Source organism: Leuciscus leuciscus (genome assembly GCF_965113295.1).
Source record: "Leuciscus leuciscus genome assembly, chromosome: 23".
In the NCBI taxonomy this organism is placed as follows: domain Eukaryota; kingdom Metazoa; phylum Chordata; class Actinopteri; order Cypriniformes; family Leuciscidae; genus Leuciscus; species Leuciscus leuciscus.
In genome coordinates, this window is record NC_138747.1 from 9,476,038 (window position 1) to 9,495,975 (window position 19,938).

The window sequence follows — 19,938 nt, forward strand, 5'->3', positions numbered from 1 at the left end:
GGATGACTGCTTACTGGTCCAAGACAAAAGAGCCCACACCAAGTCACTATAATGTTCTCAGCAGGTGCTGTATTACAGAAATGTAAAATAATTCTTGACTTAAGATTTGAAAAAGTTCTGTTTCTTAAGTGAAAATACCATGGCTACTAAACAGATAACGATAACCTTAAAGGGGTCCTATTATGCCCTTTTACGAAGTCTTAATTTTGTTTTCAGGGTGTACTAGAATATGTTTTCATGCTTGATTAATAAAAAAAAAAGCATAATTTTTCACATATTTTATTTACAGCATGTAATTTTCTTATACATAATAGATACAATGTTATCCACCATTTAATTGTGATATTTGTCGGAAAACTAAGGTAATACAAACAGTAATTGATCACAAAACCATGGTTAATTTTCCTAAGGAGCGGTGAAACGTCTTACAAAAGCGAAAACAAGCTGTTCTCCATGAAATGTGCAGGGCACAGATAAGCGTTCAGGTTATAAAGTTCAGGAACAGTGTTAAAATAAGTTCACTCTAAGTTCCTCAGCCTTAGGTAGGTCAAATAAATGAGTTTTGGAAATGTTGTGGAATCATCTTCTCTAATGCAGCTCATCCATGCCTCGTCCTCTTTTTTGCTTATTCCATAGGCACGGATTATTTAAATGAGTACCATTGTGACCTCATAAGATCTGGAAAAATTGTGCCGTAGTCCAAACCAGTTGTTTGTTGTAGTTCTTGAAATGTGGATTCTGTTAAATAAAACATCTCCCTTTGGAGTAGACTTTGAGCTTTGTAACCTTGCAGATCTTGTTTATGCTCAAACAGCAACATTACAGACTAACTAAAGTTGAAAAAGTGGAAAAGCATAATATGACCCCTTTAAAGATCATTTTTAAAACTAACGTGTGAACGGGTCAAAGGCTTTTTTTCACCCGTTTTATCATCTGAAGTGCACAAATCACAAATCTGATAGCTTAGAAAAGTTATAGCAACACTTTTCAAAGCAGCACATTCATGTCTGTAGCACAAACGGGACAGGGTCGATTTACACACCAAAGTGTCATGCTTAGGGTTAAGGTTTTGTTCAAATCTCTAACTCTAAGTTTGAACAATGGCACCCTTAATAACGGAAGAGGGATGAGGAGAGATGCCTGCAGAGACAGAGGCAGATAGATAGACATAACACTGAGACACAAATCTTTGCACTAACACACAGCAAGAGGGAGGGAGAGAATATTTGTGTGGGTGGAATTTAAATGGTGAGAGTTTAAAAAAATGTTCCACTGCATTCATCTAGTCTAGTGGCACACACTAGAAAATACCACTTCAATGGAGACAAGGACAAATAATCATGCACCTCACTCCTGATGTCACATCTAATGGATATATAAAATCAAAATTTTTAAAAAGGATGTGCCCTCGATGCATATTAGAGCTTGTGTCTGAGGGGGATTTGATTTTTCATGCCTTTTGGCTTTAAAGAGGAAAATACCTCTTGGTCATTTTTCAGTTATTATGTCTCGGGAAACAAGGTATACTAGAAATCACCTTGAAAAATAGAGTAGGAGGTACGTATATCAGGACTTACCCTAGGAGCAGTTCAGGTGAGCGGTACCACCTAGTCGCCACATACTCAGTGTAGTTAGCATCGCTGCCTTCAGAGAGATTGCGGGCAAAGCCTAGGGAGTGACCAGCCCGGATAGACAGACATGGGGAAGGAGGAAAGCGAAAAGGTATCTGGCATGAGCAAGACCGCACACAACATTCAGAGATCTTAATTAATCTTGCCATATTCTTCCCTCTAAAAATAAAAGTCTTAGAGAGAAGCTTGTGGAGTGAGTCATTCTCAATTTCCGTGGCATTCAGTGTGGAGGCAAAATTTAACCCTGAGTGAATAATATATACATTCCATCAGGAGCAGAACCTGGAGGCTGGGAAGTACAATATGTGATTTATCAGGTACTGAGACGACAGCCACAACGTTACATTGGTCAAGTTCAAAGTTATTTAAGGAGGTTAAACAAAGTTATTGTTAATATATAAAATGTATGATTACATTTATAATTATAAAATGTATTTATATTCAATGCGTTTCTATATTGTTCATTTATATACAGTAGTTATTAGTTATTTTATATACAATGTGTATTTGTACAATTATATCATCTTAATTTATAATACATAAAAATATTTGTATGCATACTAAATTAAGATGATATAATTGTAAATTATAAGATGATATAATTGTTTTTTCCAACCAGATCAGTATTAATCTGGCATAAAACTAACAAAAAAATAACTTAAACAGTAACAAACTATGATGAAAAGCAGCAATTGATTAAATATTATATTATTGTATATAAATCTATTCAAAATAACATAAAATGAATAGTTATATTTTGTCTATTTCTACAAAAAATAAGAAAGAAATTAGATGTAAGCATTAAAAATAGTGATGTTGGGTTTTGTCGCACTGCACTACACTTTTTAAAAATAGTTATGAAAACAGCTGAACGATTTACTCCCCAACACTGCTAACAACTTCTTTTTCTGTGATGAGGGTGGATATTTCACTCATCTTCCATTTCAGTATGAAATCATATATCTGGAAGGACCAAACATCAACTTAACATTTGCATTACAGATAATAGGCGCTGTCACTCAAACCTTTGCATACTGTGTGATTTGGACAAAAACTGTTTCGTTCCTTTCGACTTAAATCCAATTTCAGATCTTTTTTTAATTATTTTTTTCAGACGTCACCGCAGGACTCATGACGCCTTGAAAGGAGACCAAGCATTCAGCGAGAGATCAGTGTGAATATGGGGGTGGCGGGTCCTGAATCAGACGAGTGAAAGCCTCTGCTCACCAAAATCACACAGCTTCAGGATATCATTGGAGCTGATGAGGAGATTTTCAGGCTTGATATCTGCAGATTAGATAAAAAGGATGGATTTTTCTTAGTGAGCTCAATTTGTGTTCAAGACTACAGAAAAATTACACTAGCAATAAATAAGAAATGTTGAAAATGACTAAATAAAGACATCACACATCTTATAATATTCCTTATTCCTAATGATCTTTAAATAACAACTTCCTTAAATACTTAATTAAATTAAAATTAGTACTTCATAACAGAAAAGACCCATATACAAACATTGAAGAAGAAAAAAAAAACTTTAACCTAACTGTTCAAAAGTTTCGGGTCTGTAAATTAAAAAAAAATCTATTTCATCGATCTATATATGCATTCTTATGTTCTTAAAAGGTACAAAGTACCCAAAAAAGAAAATTCTGTTCGCTTCAATGTTCAAATGTGAATAAAAACCTAAATTAAATCTGTTCATCATATAAAGCGATTGTGTCTCAATTCATATGGATTAGTTTAACTCTTTATGAACTTTTTGAAGCGTGAAAGTGGTAGTTGCGTCGACTGTCAATGGAGGGACAGAAAGCGCTCAGGTTTCATTAAAAACATCATCAGTTTCGAAGATGAACGGAAGTCTTACAGGTTTGGAACGACATAAGGGTGAGTAAATGATAACAGAATTTTCATTTATGGGTGAACTATCCCTTTAAGATAAGATTAATTAAGAAATCTATAAACAATACAGAGACTGTCATACCCCTGTGAACGATTTCATTCTTGTGGCACCAGTGAATAGCTCTGATCAGCTGTAAGATGTAGCTTCGTACTTTTTCAGGTAGTGCACCATTGGGCAATTCCTCCAACAACTCAAGCATATTCTGAAATATATATAGCAAAACACAATCTGAAACACAACACATCATCATCGTCATTTGAACTACAATTCAACCTGACCAAATTAAGGTAAAAAAAAGCCTGTTTTGAGCTGACCTTCTCCACATATTCAAACACTAGATAGAGTTTTCCCCTTCGACGAAAAGCCTCTTTCAGTTCTACGATGTTGTCTTGCTTCAGCGTACGGAGCATCTTGAGCTCTCGTAACGTCGTCTCTTTAACTTCCTCATTCTCTGCGGGAACACACAAGGGGGTTAGATGAGATTGAGAAGGGGCTTGTGTTTTCTAGAGTAAAACAAATGAGCTATAGAGCTCTCAAAGAAAGGTGACATTATAAAAGGCACTTCTCACAAATGGGCTACACTTTGGTGTGCCATTACCTTTTAAGAGCTGCAAATCTCTTTGTTGTGAAAACTAGATATGTTAGATATATCGTTAAATTAACCTAGCATGAAAGTAGCAAATGTTTCCATCCCCCTTTAAAATGATGACATCATTTGGATCCTTTCTACACCATGATGGGAAAACAATCTCATGCCATTTCCTTGACAGCTTAACAATTCATCTCTGTTACAACTGTTATTGTATTTATAAAATAAACAATTTAATCCAATTTAATATTTTTTTAAATAACATTTGTCCATTACATTTCTTTTGGTTCATTTCATTTCATGTTGCTTGCTAGAAAATACAAATCACAGAAATCAGGTTTAAAAACTGTATTTACATATTTTAAATAGAAAACTTCAATCAGTGTGTAAAGCGTTTATATACCAAATAACTAGCCCTTGGAGTCTGTGATAAATAATGTCAATTATACTTTGTGTCATGGTAACCATACAGTGTTGTGGTTTCCAACCAGTAAATTACATGGATGAAAAAGCAAGCATTTGGTTGTAGCAGTCTTTTACCTTCACTGTCCTTGAACTTCTTAATGGCCACAAGCTCTTTTGTCTCCTGCAAACCAGATATGTAAATCAGTTTGAGCGCCTTCTCAAACACAAGCTTTATTAGCAAGCTGTTAATGGACTTAACATGTAAAACAAACAGCTGAGAGCTGCACAAAAGAACTGAACCTTAGACGAACCACTTCCCGGTTGTATCAAATAAGCCACAAAGGGGTATTTTTCATGACAAAGCCCCTGACAATGCTTCAGCTAAATGGAACAATGTGCATGTTTTCAAAGAATAGATATAATTTCATATTAGGATGTCTAATTATTAGGCGGAAGTATTGCATGCACATATTTAGCCTTGTGTTCAGCAGCCCTTGCGGTGGAGAAATGTTCACCCACTGTCAGTCACACAGAGTCCCTGTCATCTGTGGTGTTGGACAGAGTCTCGTTTGCCTATCTTTGTCATTCAGAGCTCTCAATTTGCACTACAGCTCCCTTCACAGTGAAAGCCTTAGCGCTATGATCACGCTAGCTGCTAAAGCCCATCCATTTATCACAATTCTACACAGTAAACACTCACTCAGGACAAATTCCAGCCAGTATTATAGACTATAGTGCCCAGATAAATGGATATTAAATCATTATTCTTCTGGAGTCTGTGTTTTCTGTAGCCTGTGTATTTCAAAGGCAGTATAACTGAACGTAGCTAACAAGTCTGATATAAAGGGAAACATCGAAATTGAGAGATCTACTTGGCATAGTTACAGTGTCACAGAAAGGTTGTTCAATACAAGAAACACGGTCAATAATTGCTGACAGATTTACATGCAAAAAAAGTACCATGGTTTTACCATGGTATTCTTTGAAGTACTTAAGAAGACCATGTAATTACCATGGCATATGAATATGGTATTCATCCAGAATTATGGTATAACCATGTTTTATGTCCCATGATAAGACTATAATATTTTTTAAAGTACCTTGGAGTAACATGTAACATCCAATTTTAAATGAATATGGTAATCTCTCAGTACCGCCGTATACATCATATAAATCGTGAACTTTTTACCATGGTACTACATATGGATTTCCCATGGAGAACCTTATAAAAAAAAGTAAAAAATATTATACCATACATACATGTTTGGGGTCAGTAAGATATTTTTGTGTATAAAATTGTAATACTACTTCACAATATCACTGTTATTTTTGATCAAATAAATGCAGACTTGGTGAGCATAGGAGACATAAGAGTACTACTATCTGATAACATCACTGTACCGTCACAGTACTTTTTATAAGGGTTAACAAGTCAACAAGCAACAACAATGCACATTTTCCTGTTTTCAGAAAATCCTCCAACTAAAAGGCATGTTTGTCAACTCTTGGACGAAATCCATAAAATGCCCGAACCCTGCAGATTTCAGAACATCGCTGAGGCTTGCATTTGAACCAGCTGCAATTAAACTGAAAGAAAATCCCAACTGAATCTCCCACAACAAGGCTGGATCCAGGCGCTAGCTCTACCTGACGCCTCCGGTCGGTAGCAAGTGCCTCGAAGGCTTCCTCATATTCTCCTCCGCAGTGGAACTGAAAGTCATTTTCACTTTAGGCACAGCTTGTCATGAACAGATATGATTCATGATCAGAAATGATTAAGAGGCACAGCAGGCATGTGGGGCTGGATAAGGGACTAGCTTTTCCATATTGAGTAAGCCGGACCCCTGCATGGGCTACTTGCAGAAAGATCTGGCTGCTTTAATTACGCTGCAGGTTTTCCTTTGGTATTAAAAGGATTTTTGTTGGCAGTGGCACGATATTCTGATATGGGGTTTGTTTTCAGGTTCACGCTGAACAGGAAGTCTCTTTGAAATCAACATATGAACGGTTCTGCAGGATGTTGTGCAGAATAGCATGTATGGCCCTGTGTCTGAATATGCATACTTCCATACTACAAAGTATGCAAAAAAGCTGTACATTAAATGAGTAAATTCATTATTATATCTGTTGCAACCAGGGAACGGTAAAGGTTAAAAAAAAATACACATTTCAAAGCCAACATGGTGGACTTAGTATGTTTAAGAATGTATTTATAACACATACTTGCCAACATATTTATGTCAACTCTTGAACATTTCTTCCTCAAATTAAAGGGATAGTTCACCCAAATATTACAATTCTGCCATCATTTGGCACCTCATGTCATTCAAAACCAAATTTACTTTATTCTGTAAAACAGAAAATTTAAAAATGTCTCAGTTTATTTTTTTTGTCCATACATTAAAGGCCAAAGGGATCCAATATATAATAATTGTATATAATTTATATTCCATTTATATACTAGTTTACTTTATATTTATTTTGTTTTTTTTTATATTAGTTTTTGTGTATATTTTCAGTTTTCATTTTAGTTTAAAGGGGCCTACTCAAATTTGCCTTTTCTTTTGACATATAAGTGGTCTTTGTACCATTCAAATATCCTGCAAGTTTCTTCGCCTAAAACATCCTTCTCACTATAAAAAAAAAAGCATTTATTTAATCAAGCTCCAAAAATGGGATAATGCGGGATCTGTGACATCACATGGGCAAATACATTTGCATATGACTTCCTCCAAAGCAAGACAGTGACGAATAGTTATACATCATAACACCATAGGCATCATGCCCACTGGCATTCAGTCACCTAATTGGTGACATTTGCCTACACTGCATGTGAGCGTCATGTCACGTCAAAAGCAAATAGAATCCATTATAATCACTGATGCTGTCTACACTGGATACAGTATACAGATGCGCGTTCAGTTTCTGACATACTCCACGCGCTTCACAAGCATCACAACATCTTGGATGGTTTTTTAATGCTGTCCCAAATCGTGTCGCAGGATTATATGTTTATTCAGAGCATTTTGCTTTGTAAACAAGGAATGGAGAGTTCACAAAGAAACTTTTGTTGAAAAATGAAGCAGCCAACTGTACTTAGAGCAGCTACATTACAAACCGTAAGTAAATGATTTCATAATGCTTTGTTTCATATGGATGTTTTCAAAACACTGCACTCATGAGGGCGTTGACACTGCTTCTAATGCAATGATGTTAGCCAATCATAACATTAGCCGTTTACTGACCAGACTTAAAGGAACCGCCCCTTAAAAACGGATAATTTCAGACAGAGGGTCAGAATGAAGGTTGAAAATAATAATTTTTCTGCATATATATTTGTTTGTTTTTTTGGACAAAAACTTTATTAACATTACAAGTTCCATTTTATTACATTTAATTTCAGTTAGTACTAATTTTAATAAACTAAACCAATTCTAAATGTTGCCTTGGAAACAAATTGAAATAAGTTTTACATCTAATATTTTATTTTATTTTATTTCAGCATTATTTTAATTAACAAGTTTTTTTTAAATAGTTTTCATTTTCGTTAACAATCATATCCCTGGTCCAATGTCATCTGGACCACACTGAATTTCAAAACATCTACTTTTGTGTTTCACAGAAGAAAAAAATTCATACACCAGGGTGAGTAAATGATGACAGAATTAAAATGTTTGGGTGAACTATCCCTTTAAGTACACTACATACTATAAAAATAATGGGAATTCTTCATCCTACATTCAGGGTGAAGAAAATTCATTATAACCTGTAAATGGTTGCTTCTGCATTTCGTAACAAACTGAAAAAAACTTGCAACGTCATTTAGGAATCAGATATTTTTAGCTTCTTCACTTACTTGACAAACCTGTCTGTCTCTCGGTATATATATAGGGGGGTGAATGAGTCATGGACAGTGAAGAAAGCGGAGGGGTTGGGATCTGAAAGGTGTTTATGGAGAAGCTGAGACTTTCACAGCTTCAAAAACCCACCACACACAGTGTCCGTGTCTCATATTTCTAATAACCATGGAGACCAACCCATAATTCTATTTACAAAAGTGCATATGCACTAAAAATACGCCTTTACCTTCCAGACAGAATCCTGTGATAATACAGAGTGACATCAAACAATGACATATCTGATATTTGGTGACAGGTAATCCGATCTTTAGCTAGTTGTTTCCGTTTTGGATTACAACATGTTAATGTATAGGTCAGGTGTACTTGTGAAAGACGGGCTGTTGACTTTGTTTTGTTGATGGGGAAACATAAGGGTCCGATGGGGGTCCAAAGCACTCAGAGTTAATATATCAGTACTGTCACTCATGAGGGGGTGCATGAGAGTCTGTGTGTCTATAACTCTAGCATGGGCAGATAGTAGGATTACAAGCGGCAAGCCTGTTTTAATTCCTTTAGCTTCACAGCTTTCTTCACGGCCATTGTGCTGTTCAGAGGGTGGGAGGTCAGATCATTTGAGAGGGTATTTCTCTCAACATGAGAGCAGAAAGTCAGAAGTTTCACTTCACAGAGGCCTGTGCATAGACATGTTCTCGCTAAATGCATGGTACAGTTACTGTAATTTGTTTAGGAAATAATTAGATGCCATTTTAAAGACAGCTAACCCATGAAACAGAGCGGAACACGTAGTCAGTTCAGCCAACTTTTAGTATCGCTTACTTTAATAACGATGTTGGCATCCGTTCTAACATCCGTACGATCGGAACAACAACGCTGTTGAAAAACAGCACGGATCTAATTTCATATTGCCAACAGAGCTGGCGCAACCTTAATTGTCCTTGCTGCTAAGATAGGAAACAAAACATCTCTCATGCCAAGCTGGGTTCCTGAGCTGGCAAGGTATCGTGAACTCAAGCCCTGTCTGCCTCCAGGAGAAACAGAGTAGATCACAGCTAAATTTGATATCTCCTCCATTCATGGGGTCTCTATTAAAGAGTCATTTGTATTAAATCCTCTTACTTTTGTCAGCGCTTGTTTAAGGGAATTCTATCAGGGAGAGTTTTTTTTCTGTAATGGAGAAAAAGATAGAGAAGAAAAATATAAACTGAGAAATAAGTAAAAACGTTGGATTAAATTCACTACCGTTCAAAGGTTTTTGAAAGAAGTCTCTTATGGTCACCAAGGCTGCATTTATTTGATCAAAAATACAGTAAAAAAAAAGTAATATTGTGAAATAATATTACAATTTAAAATAGCTGTTTTCTACTTTAATGTATTTTAAAATGTAATTTATAACTGTGGGGTATCCAGTACTCCAGTGTGACATGTTCAGAAATCATTCTATTATGCTGATTTTCTTATTATTTTCTTACATTTCTTATTATTATCATCAATGTTGAAAACAGTCATTTTTGATCAATTTAATTAGCATCCTTGCTGAATAAAAGCATTACTTTTATTCATAAAAAAAAAAATTTTTAATGGTGGTTTCTGATTTAAATTAGATGTTTGATAAAAAAACAAAACACTAAAACTAAAATCAGTTATTTTAAAGGCTTAAGTGAATTTAGAGAATCACAACAGTATAAAAAAAAAGATATTAATTTTGGGAAATTATAAAGAAAAAACCTTGTTTTTTGGAAAAACATGCACTGATGAATTGTGCAAAATAAAAGCAGGACAATAATTAGCGTAAATAAATTTAGATTTCATGTCGACTCAACAAATCTAAAAAATGTTCACCATATGAACATGAAATTCATAGGAAAAGTGTCTCCAGCATAGAAGGAAAAGGACCAAAAAAATGGCCTCTCTTAAAAACTGCAAACAAAACAACATTGACCCAAAAAGATTTAAATGACCAAGCTGATTCAGCTTTTTTTCATTGGCACAAACCCTAAATTGTCCAACGATCCTGAATGGTTGCGTAAGCTCTGGGCAGTAGAGTATCCAGCATTGCATGTTGTTTTCCATAAGATCCATACAATGGAACTAGAGAGTCCCACATATTGATTGTGTTCCACTGACTACACAGCTGTTGTTCTATTAATACCACAGACATGTTTACATTAGACACATGGTGGGGCAGCTTAGCCTTGAGAGCCACACAATGACACAGAGGCATGTTTAAGTGCTAAATAATATCCTGTAAACGGATATTAAGAGTCCATTTTAAGCCTTCATGATGTTTTCAATTTATTACCAGGCCTGACGCTGGATTAAAGCACCATTCCTGCTCATAAAATAATGTGAGCACTCGGGTAAAGGAAACAAATACCATTTCATTTATAACATGGGCTCAATTGTTGGTTGCAGATTAAGCCTGGCCAGACAGTAAAATTAATCACTGCTCACAATTTAATTTTGTGTTGGAAAATCTGGTGCTTTAATATCCCTGGCCTTTTTTATACTTAGATATTCAGATGACAGGCTTAAATTAGTTTCAAATAACTTTTTCCCCCATTTTAAAATGTTTAGAATGTGATTTATTCACGTGATGGCAAAGCCGAATTTTCTGCAACATTACTCCAGTCTTCAGTGTCACATGATCCTTTACAAATTTGGTGCTCAAGAAACATTTCTTATTATTATCAATGTTGAAAACAGTTGTGCTGCTTAATATTTTTGTAGAAATGGTGATTCATGTTTTTCAGGATTCTTTGATGAAGAGAATTCAAAAGAACAGCATTTATTTGAAATATAAATATTTGAAGTCTTTTTCCTGTCACTTTTGATCAATTTAATATGACTTTAATAAATGAAAGTATACATTTCTTTAGGAAAAACAATCTTTCTGACCCCAGAACTTTTGAACAGTAGCATATGTTAAGCGATTGGGTTAAAATGATTGCAGACCATTAATATTTAGGATTTTAGAAAATAAATCCTATCCCAAATGTTTACGGAAGAACTACTTGCCTTGCAAGAACTACAACTTTAATGATCATATTCTGTCATCCAATCCACAAACAATAAAAACATTCCAAATCAAAGCATCAAATTTGAACATAATACCCTGTTATCCAGCTTCACGTCCAAAGCGTTTTCTTTCAATACCTCTTCATCTTGGCGTTTCTGTCACACACAATCTCATCCATGGTGCCTTGCACAGTCATCTCAACACGGCCCTCCACAACCAGTGTTCCCACTCAAGGTGACCTATTTAATGCTAATGCACACTCACGTCCCCTCTTCCTTCTCTGCCCTCAATTCGACTGATACGCTATAAAAATAAATATTCCTCTCCAAGGGAACAATCTTTTACATTCAGATGATCCCCGTCACTCACAGGCCATCGCACGTCTACACACACGTCTGAAGAGAGCATATAAAAACACCCTTACTGAGCTTCACATCAACAGCAAAATCAAACAGTCATTCAATAGATCTTAAAACATGAGATGTTCAAATGCTAATCAGTGTGGGTGTGATTGCACATTGCTGACAAATAAATAAATTGCTGCCTAGCTTCATGCATTTGATGTCTTTTCATTCATTTTAATGAAGCAAGCTTGAAAACAAAGTGCGGAGATGCTAATAGAATTTAAGTGACCATTGCACTAGAGCGAAGCACATTCAGAATATCTGACTGACAAATACACAAGAATATTAAAGGAGTCATATGATGCTTTTTACGGTTTTCCTTTTCCTTTAGTGTGTAATGTATCTGTTTGTGCATGTATAAGATCTGCAAAGTTATAAAGCTCATAATCTCCCACAAAGAGATTTATTCTATCTAACAGAGAATACAGCTCCAGACCTGCCTAAAATGCCTAGATCCAAGTCTAGATGTTTCTTATGCAAACGTCTACGTCACATGGTGAAATATTAGCATAATGCCCACCCAAAGGCGTACGCAAAGAAAGAAGACGAAGCTTCAGTGAATTGTCTCTGTATCGTTGAAACGCTGTGGCTGCATCTAAAATCGCATACTTCCCTACTATATAGTAGGCGAAAAACAGTATGTTACTAAAGAAGTTTGTCCGAATTCACAGTATTTAGACAAAAAGTCTGCATCAAGATCCGGCGGCATTCTGAAGTGTGCATTCGATGGACACTTTACTATCCCATGAGGCCACAGGAGAGGATTTATGAATGGCAGTGAAGCGACGTAACTGACGCTAGTCACATGATAATGACAGCATAGCGAATGTAGTGCGTTCAGATTACACTCATACTATATAGAACATACTTTTTTAGTGGTCGTGAAGTAATTACTTACTCAAAATAAGCACCTACTCGGACGTCGCCTTCGCGTATCGATGTAAAAGCAAAACCCCCTTTTTAGCCTTTCGAAAATGGATGAACTTAAGAATCAGTGGTGATTTATTTAGTTAGCTTGTGTACAGTGCATTTTCTCCCAGTTTCCAGAGTACAACACTGGATATACACCCCTAAATACATAAAAAAATATACACTTGTATGTTTTTTAAACTGTATTTGATGTTGTCACTTCAGGACAAAGTTGTTACAGTGAAGAAGAAAAACCCACTGTCAAACGTTCTGCTAAAGTCATGCTCGAACTGAGACTGTAATACCGATGACATTATTAACTGTGTGTTTGCAGTTGCGTTAGAAGCCTTGGAAGCTGAAGCTCACAATTATGGTGAAGGCCGTTTCATTTCTGACACACACTTGAGGTTTTTGGCTAATCACAACTCACTGGGGCAGCTAGCCAATCAGAGCACTATAAGCTTTTCAAAAGGAGGGACTTTGTAGAAATCATTGCGTTTCAGACAGACTGGGAATAGAGGCACTGCAATAAATGTACAGTATATGAAAAATAATGTCTTTTGAACATAAAACCATGTTAACCTATTATAATTCACCCAATCAACAAAATAATGAACTTTTAAAATAGCATCGTAAGACCCCTTTAACTTGTTTTTGTACATTTCAATGCAAAAACTACTAAATGAAAGGTACACAAGAATATCTCAACCAAAGACAAGAACAAACAGCAGTTCTTGTTGTGTTGGGTCACGCACAAAGGGCCTTTCATGGCCCCCACTCGCTGGGATAACATCACTTGGGTACACTAGAGAGAAACAATAGAGAAGCCAGTGCCAATAGTCAGAAACAAGAGCGTTCTCAGTGAGGAGTGAATCGCTGAGCTTTTTAAAAGTTTGCTGGTGCAGTTTACATCTCAGAGAGCTTCTGGGGAAGTACATACCGTAACTAAACGAGACACATTGAATATGCTTTGTTTTACACATATTAATGACTGCAAACTTAAAATATGATAATTTTTTGATAATTTATTTGTTCCTTTATTCATCCATACATGTTTTACATCACTGGCATGCTAATTGGATAGTGTTCTGCTTTGTAAAAACCACTATGACTATAACTGGATTTAATAACAACTCATCTCTCCAGTACCTCTATTAACAGTCACTTATAGGACAAGCTCAAAATATGTACCTTCTTATAGAAAATTCAAGTTTTCCCCAAGCAGACACAGATTTCATTTCTGCCTATTAAATTATCAAACAATACGTGCAATCACCATTGATCTAAGTGGATTTATGAATGCACCAATGGATTGTTTATTTGAGGATGTGGGGATTTGGGATGCACACTAAGCCGTATATAGTCAAATATGTGAATGGCATGTGCTTCATCCATATTGATGCGTTACCAATATTTACATAAATGGTGCTTATTTCTATACTGCCCAGTATAGGTTTCTATGGAAAAGAGTGCAGGTAGAAAATCCCTATTCTATTCTATTCTATTCTATTCTATTCTATTCTATTCTATTCTATTCTATTCTATTCTATTCTATTCTATTCATATGCAAAAGTGCTAAACATGGCTCTGTACAACAGCACAAAATGGCAAATTTGGTTTTGATTTGCTTTTATTCAACAGTTTTATAAACAACAATATAATATTGTTACAACTTAATTTTTTAGACAAGTTTGAGGTTCATTCAATTCATTTGATCAAAAATAGAATAATATTGTGAAATATTACAATTTAAAAGATTTTCTTTTGAATCTATTTTGAAATGTAATTTATTCATGTGATGGTAAAGCTGAATTTTCAGCATCATTACTCCAGTCTTCAGTGTCACATGATCCTTCAGAAATCATTCTAATATGCTGATTTGCTGCTTAAGAATAATTTCTTATTATTATCAGTATTGAAAACAGTAGTGCTGCTTAACATTTTTGTGCGAACTATGATGAATCTTTTCAGGATTATTTGATGAATAGAAAGAACTGCATTTATTTTAAAATAGAAATCTTTTTTGAAATCTTTTCATGAAAATGATTGCAATAGAAGCCAAAGCAGAATTAAAAGTAAATTTACAAGCAACATACATAATGACGACTCTGGAACGGCACAAACATTATAAAATAAACAAACAAAAAAATCAAAATAAAATAACTTTATTCTATTCTATTCTGTTCCAATTTTATTTTATTCTATTCCACAACAAAATCACCCAAAGGCAAACGACAGCTCTACACAACACCAAAAGTCACCAACAAATTGAATCTAGTCTCCTAATAAGACTTATTTTCAAAGACTCAAACATAATGTTTTCAATCAGGTATGTAGCGAAATCCAAATTTAGGAAAATTTTTCCTGGTGATCAGTGCTATTCAGAATGTCTGTAAATAGATCACAGGCATGTTTGCGTTGGAGAATAATGATACGTGAAAGAGAAACAAGACAGAACGCGACAAAAAACAAACAGTCACTCTTGATTTCAGCTGCAATTTTGAATGCACTTAATGAAGGAGGGAAAGCGCTGACTGACCAATTACTAAAAGCACAAGCCTGGATTTCTGTTCTGGCACAAGCTGAGGACTATACTTGCTGCTGAATTTATCGCTCTCATTATCATTCATAACAATGATGCATAGGAACTTGGAGTGGAACAATGTAATTATGCATGGAAATATGATTGGTTTATTTCTTTCATCAATTCTCAGCTATTCTAATCCACACTGATTATTTAACACAATTTCTGTCAAAATCAATAAATATACTCACAAAGCCACTTTACATGATTAAATGATAGTTCCATATGCAAACATTAAAACTTTTGACTTTCAACTTGACCCTTTAAACTGTTTCCAGAAAGATGTGTGTAACTACATGACTCTGTACAGATAAGAGCATGAATACTGTGCATGGTATCAGTGGTAACTCCGAGGTGTGTGTGTCGAGGGTCAGTGAAATCTAAAGTGTAATGAGCCCTAACCATTCTGTTGCACTGTACTGTCATTCATCATCTAGCCAGGCAACCAGCCACACTGCTGTTGTCTGCCCAGGCGTGAAGACACATCCTGGGCATGCAACCATGAATCAAACACCAACAGCATCGAAGATACACAGAAAGGGACTGTGAAAACAACCTTAAAAGACAGGTAGTTTTGATAACAACAAAATTGTATCTAGTGGTTTCAAAACTTAGATTTATATGAATGTGGTAAAAGGTGTTATCATATCTAAAGGCCCGTTCACACCAATAACGATAACTATATTTGGGTCCACACCGCCGGACGATAGCGTTGTGTTTATTATAAGCATGCGCTGCAGTTTTGCCGTCTGTCGCTTTAAATGCTCGAGCTCTATGAAGTAGGATGGATTCTGATTGGCTGTCAATGTTTTTATCGTTCATCAGCTGCAAAAAAAATTCCAAAAGGGATTCCAATGATATTGTTTCTCTGTGCCTTTATCATTTGTGTTGTGGACTGCTATTCTTTTTATATTTAGAATGATTTTTAGAACTGTGTCTTTTTCGTTATCGTTATAGTTATCTTCCTTGGTGTGAACAAGGCTTAAATCTTATTAAAAAAATACTCTCGAACTAAATCTGGCATATGTACTTAAACTCTGTGTCATCGATTCACTTCAGATGCAAGCTATTTTGTATATTGAACAAACACATCAATAGCAGTGTCATAGGCTAAATCCTCGGGATGAGCATGTATTGAAGCTATAATGTTTCAAAACACACAGAAATCACTGCATAATGGACGATACAAAAAAATGCCCTGAAACTCCCAACAGCACAGCAGCAATTTCAATAAAAGCAGCTCCTATTGGTTGAAAATATGCCTATATTTACCTTATTGTGAGTTAGTCTAGCGATGTTCGGCTGTCTGAAAATGCCTCCCAAACAATGAAGCAAATCTGCCAACTAGGCCACAAGCAATGCATTTGGAGAAGCCCACAATTTTAAAAGAACCAGTTGCTAGGGAACCATGCCATATTACAATTGAAAATATATTTATAAAGGAAATATTTCAACAAATGTACCGTTTAAGGTTTTTAAACGTCGTGCAACTCTTCTGGGAAAGTTACAGTCACGAGGCCCATAAAGGTTAAGTGAGTTAGGCAGTTTTTTCTTACGGGGAAAATGAGAAACTAGCCTCACCTCTACAAATGACATTACCAGAAAGGAATTATTTTTTTTTTTTTTGCATAAACAGTATAGGTATGTGATCTTCATCCAGGTGGATATGAACAGTATATTACTTTTCAAAACGGCTTCAATAATTATCTGGTTTTCAAAATACATCTAATTTGCATGGATCAGATAAGCTGTACAACATATTTACAGAGGACTTTCTTCGGGTCTACTTAGCATGCTGACCAACAGCTTTCTGCATAAATATGTCTTACCTTGTGTCTGCATTTCAGGACCACCCCATAGGCTCCTTTAGAGAAAAAAAAAAGGAAACGCTTTATATGCTCAGTTTAAGGCTTATGAACAAGCAGCTGTTTTATAAGCAATTATACTATTCTTTTTTAATTATTGATATTAACAAAAGATGCACTCACCCTCTCCTACAATCCCAAGGACCTCAAATTTATTCATCACATTACCGATGTCAGGAATCTTCATCAAGTCAAAAGATGGCGAGGTGGTGCATGTCTGGGCTGAGAGGAGCGGAAGGCCAGAGGATGGGACAGATATCGGTGCTTGAACGGGTCATTGCAGCAAAAATCTGCTCCCGGTTGGTCACAATGCTCTTCTCATAATCCACACACATACACTGACACACATTCCTGCAAACTAATACACTACACGCACACAGTTGCTCACCTGAGGAGGAAGAGTGCAGAGATTTTGCAGAGAAGGGGTCAAATAGAGTTATTCATGCATACTGGATCTACATCATATGTGGCATATCTATTGTATATTTCATGCATCAAATGCATGATGTGCATCAATGCAGTGGCATATCTAATTTTTACATCTAATGCATATGCATGAAATGACATTGATCACAGTTTAAATTCTGTCTTGTTTTAATAAGAATAGATATTTTTAGGATTGTCATGATTCGGTTTATGTCTGAGGTGATAATAAACAAGGGCCACAGAGCTTCAAGACGAATTTTCATGAATTTTCCAATAGTTTTGGGAATAGCAAAGCACAGCTCTTAAAAAGATTTACAGGTGGGTGAACATGGACAGCCTGAGAATCCTCTGCCAAACCAGAAGTCAGTGATGTAATGTGCTGAAAACACAGATGGACATCATCTCAATCACCTCAGATGTGCGACAGGTAGCACCTGCCTTTTATTTGTGAACAGTACCCGTTTCTTTTGCACTTAAATGCATTTCCATATGCGTTTCGAAGGTCATGTCGTGACACCAACAGCTACTTGTATGTTTGTGCATTGTGCATAAAAGCGGCGCATGTCTGCATCTGATGTGTTGTGCGGTATGCGCGTGCGTAAGTGTGCGCGCGCGCTGGAAATATTCGTAGGTGGATGAAAGTTCTATCATTATTTTAAGCATCTTATCCACCTGAGAGTATCAAGAAATGACTGACAGCCCACAGCACTTACACCCACTCTTAAATGAACAGTAAAAATACGGTGGGGTAAAAAAATCACAACGATTTAATACAAAGTGCCCAGCCAATATAAAGACTATGTACATATCAGATATGGTCTTAAACGCATAATTGATAACAGGTGACTTCGGTCTCCTGGAGTGTGTGGGCTGGAGGTGTACGTGTTTGTGCGTTCACATCAGAAACACCAACGATGTAACAGCCACAAACATCAAACATCCAGCGTAAAAACCAAGCGCATTGACAATATTCGTAATTTATGGAAAGAGCACCAACCAGAATACTCACTTATGTCCAAGACAACGTCGCGCAAACTGTCCTCTCGCCTCGCCAAGTAACGATGTTTTCATTTTCACCTGCAGTGGTAACCCATCATCACAGCTGCAACAGTATCCACCTTCATTCTGAGCCATTGACAACCTAACAAGGCGAACTTACGGATCGCAGTATGGCGAAGGGGCGGGTAATGAATATTAAGCACGTCACGCTGACGTTGCCTGGTAACCTTGCAGAATCGTCCAGTCACGTAAGCTAGTTAATATTCATGAGCCAGGCCTTCGCTGTAGTAGGGTGTATACAAATTGGCGATCAGGCGAAGCGGCACCAATCCGAGTGAGTGGCGGACTGCTCACACCAATAGTGTCCGAACCGAACCTCTCTGTGGCCAATCACAATGGAGGAAAGCTCAGAATGGTCCAGAAGCGAAAGATCGTCTTTGGCTGGGTTTGGTTGAGAAATGATAATATGCATTCCAGCTCGGATGTGTTACATTTCATACATGCATACATCCAAATTGATGTGCTCGTTTGGCGAGGCTGTGCTTGTGTGTGTGTGTGTGTGTGTGTGTGTGTGTGTGTGTGTGTGTGTGTGTGTGTGTGTGTGTGTGTGTGTGTGTGTGTGTGTGTGTGTGTGTGTGTGTGGGCTGAGCTGAAAGATCAATTCAGCAGACAGCTCTCACTGTTTACTGCTGAGAAGAGAAAAGAACAGGCCTATAGATCATGACCGAATCTATCTATCTATCTATCTATCTATCTATCTATCTATCTATCTATCTATCTATCTATCTATCTATCTATCTATCTATCTATCTATCTATCTATCTATCTATCTATCTATCTATCTATCATTACTAAATGATGTGTTATAGTAGCCTAGTCATTGTATGTTTTAAACTTGTGCCTTTAGGTTTTTCCTTTTTGACGCATCTCTAATCTATGTAATTATATGTAGGCTCTGTAAAATTGCGATTGGTCAGTTTTGTAGCTACACTATTTATTTATGCATTTTTTTTTTTTATCGTCACCTTACTAAAATAATTGCCTAAGTCATTTCTTGACAAAAGCAACGTTGGCAATTATTTTAGGAAGATGACGTTATTTATTATTATTATTCAGAAAATTATAGAAGAATGGCATAATATGTCACTCTTAATAAACATCACATGCAAAAATGCTGGGTTTTCCAGCAAAAATGAGCAAGAAGAAGAATGTAATATGGGAAAACTCGAGACAGGCAGGCTGACTGCATGGAGTGATTCTTCAGGAAAAGCGCATGGTGCCATCTAGCGAATATTACCATCTGAAAAGTAGCACATGCAATACAAATAATAATAATAAAAAGTTTTC

The 19,938-nt window shown here is 36.2% G+C and overlaps 1 protein-coding gene across 2 annotated transcripts in view; it reads right to left on the minus strand.

Annotated features, from left to right (window-relative positions):
• Window positions 1–18,728, minus strand: part of cdkl5 (cyclin dependent kinase like 5) — a 35,011-nt gene extending 16,283 nt beyond the window's left edge. For both annotated transcript variants that reach the window (XM_082155342.1, XM_082155341.1), the window contains exons 1-8: window positions 18,602–18,728; window positions 17,290–17,554; window positions 17,131–17,165; window positions 4,664–4,709; window positions 3,849–3,985; window positions 3,616–3,736; window positions 2,859–2,918; window positions 1,578–1,668 (exon numbers count right to left, since the gene is read on the minus strand). In XM_082155342.1, coding sequence (XP_082011468.1) covers window positions 1,578–1,668; window positions 2,859–2,918; window positions 3,616–3,736; window positions 3,849–3,985; window positions 4,664–4,709; window positions 17,131–17,165; window positions 17,290–17,353 — 554 coding nt within the window. In that variant the 5' untranslated portion in view covers window positions 17,354–17,554; window positions 18,602–18,728. The remainder of the gene's footprint in view (window positions 1–1,577; window positions 1,669–2,858; window positions 2,919–3,615; window positions 3,737–3,848; window positions 3,986–4,663; window positions 4,710–17,130; window positions 17,166–17,289; window positions 17,555–18,601) is intronic.
• Window positions 18,729–19,938: the final 1,210 nt, after the last annotated feature.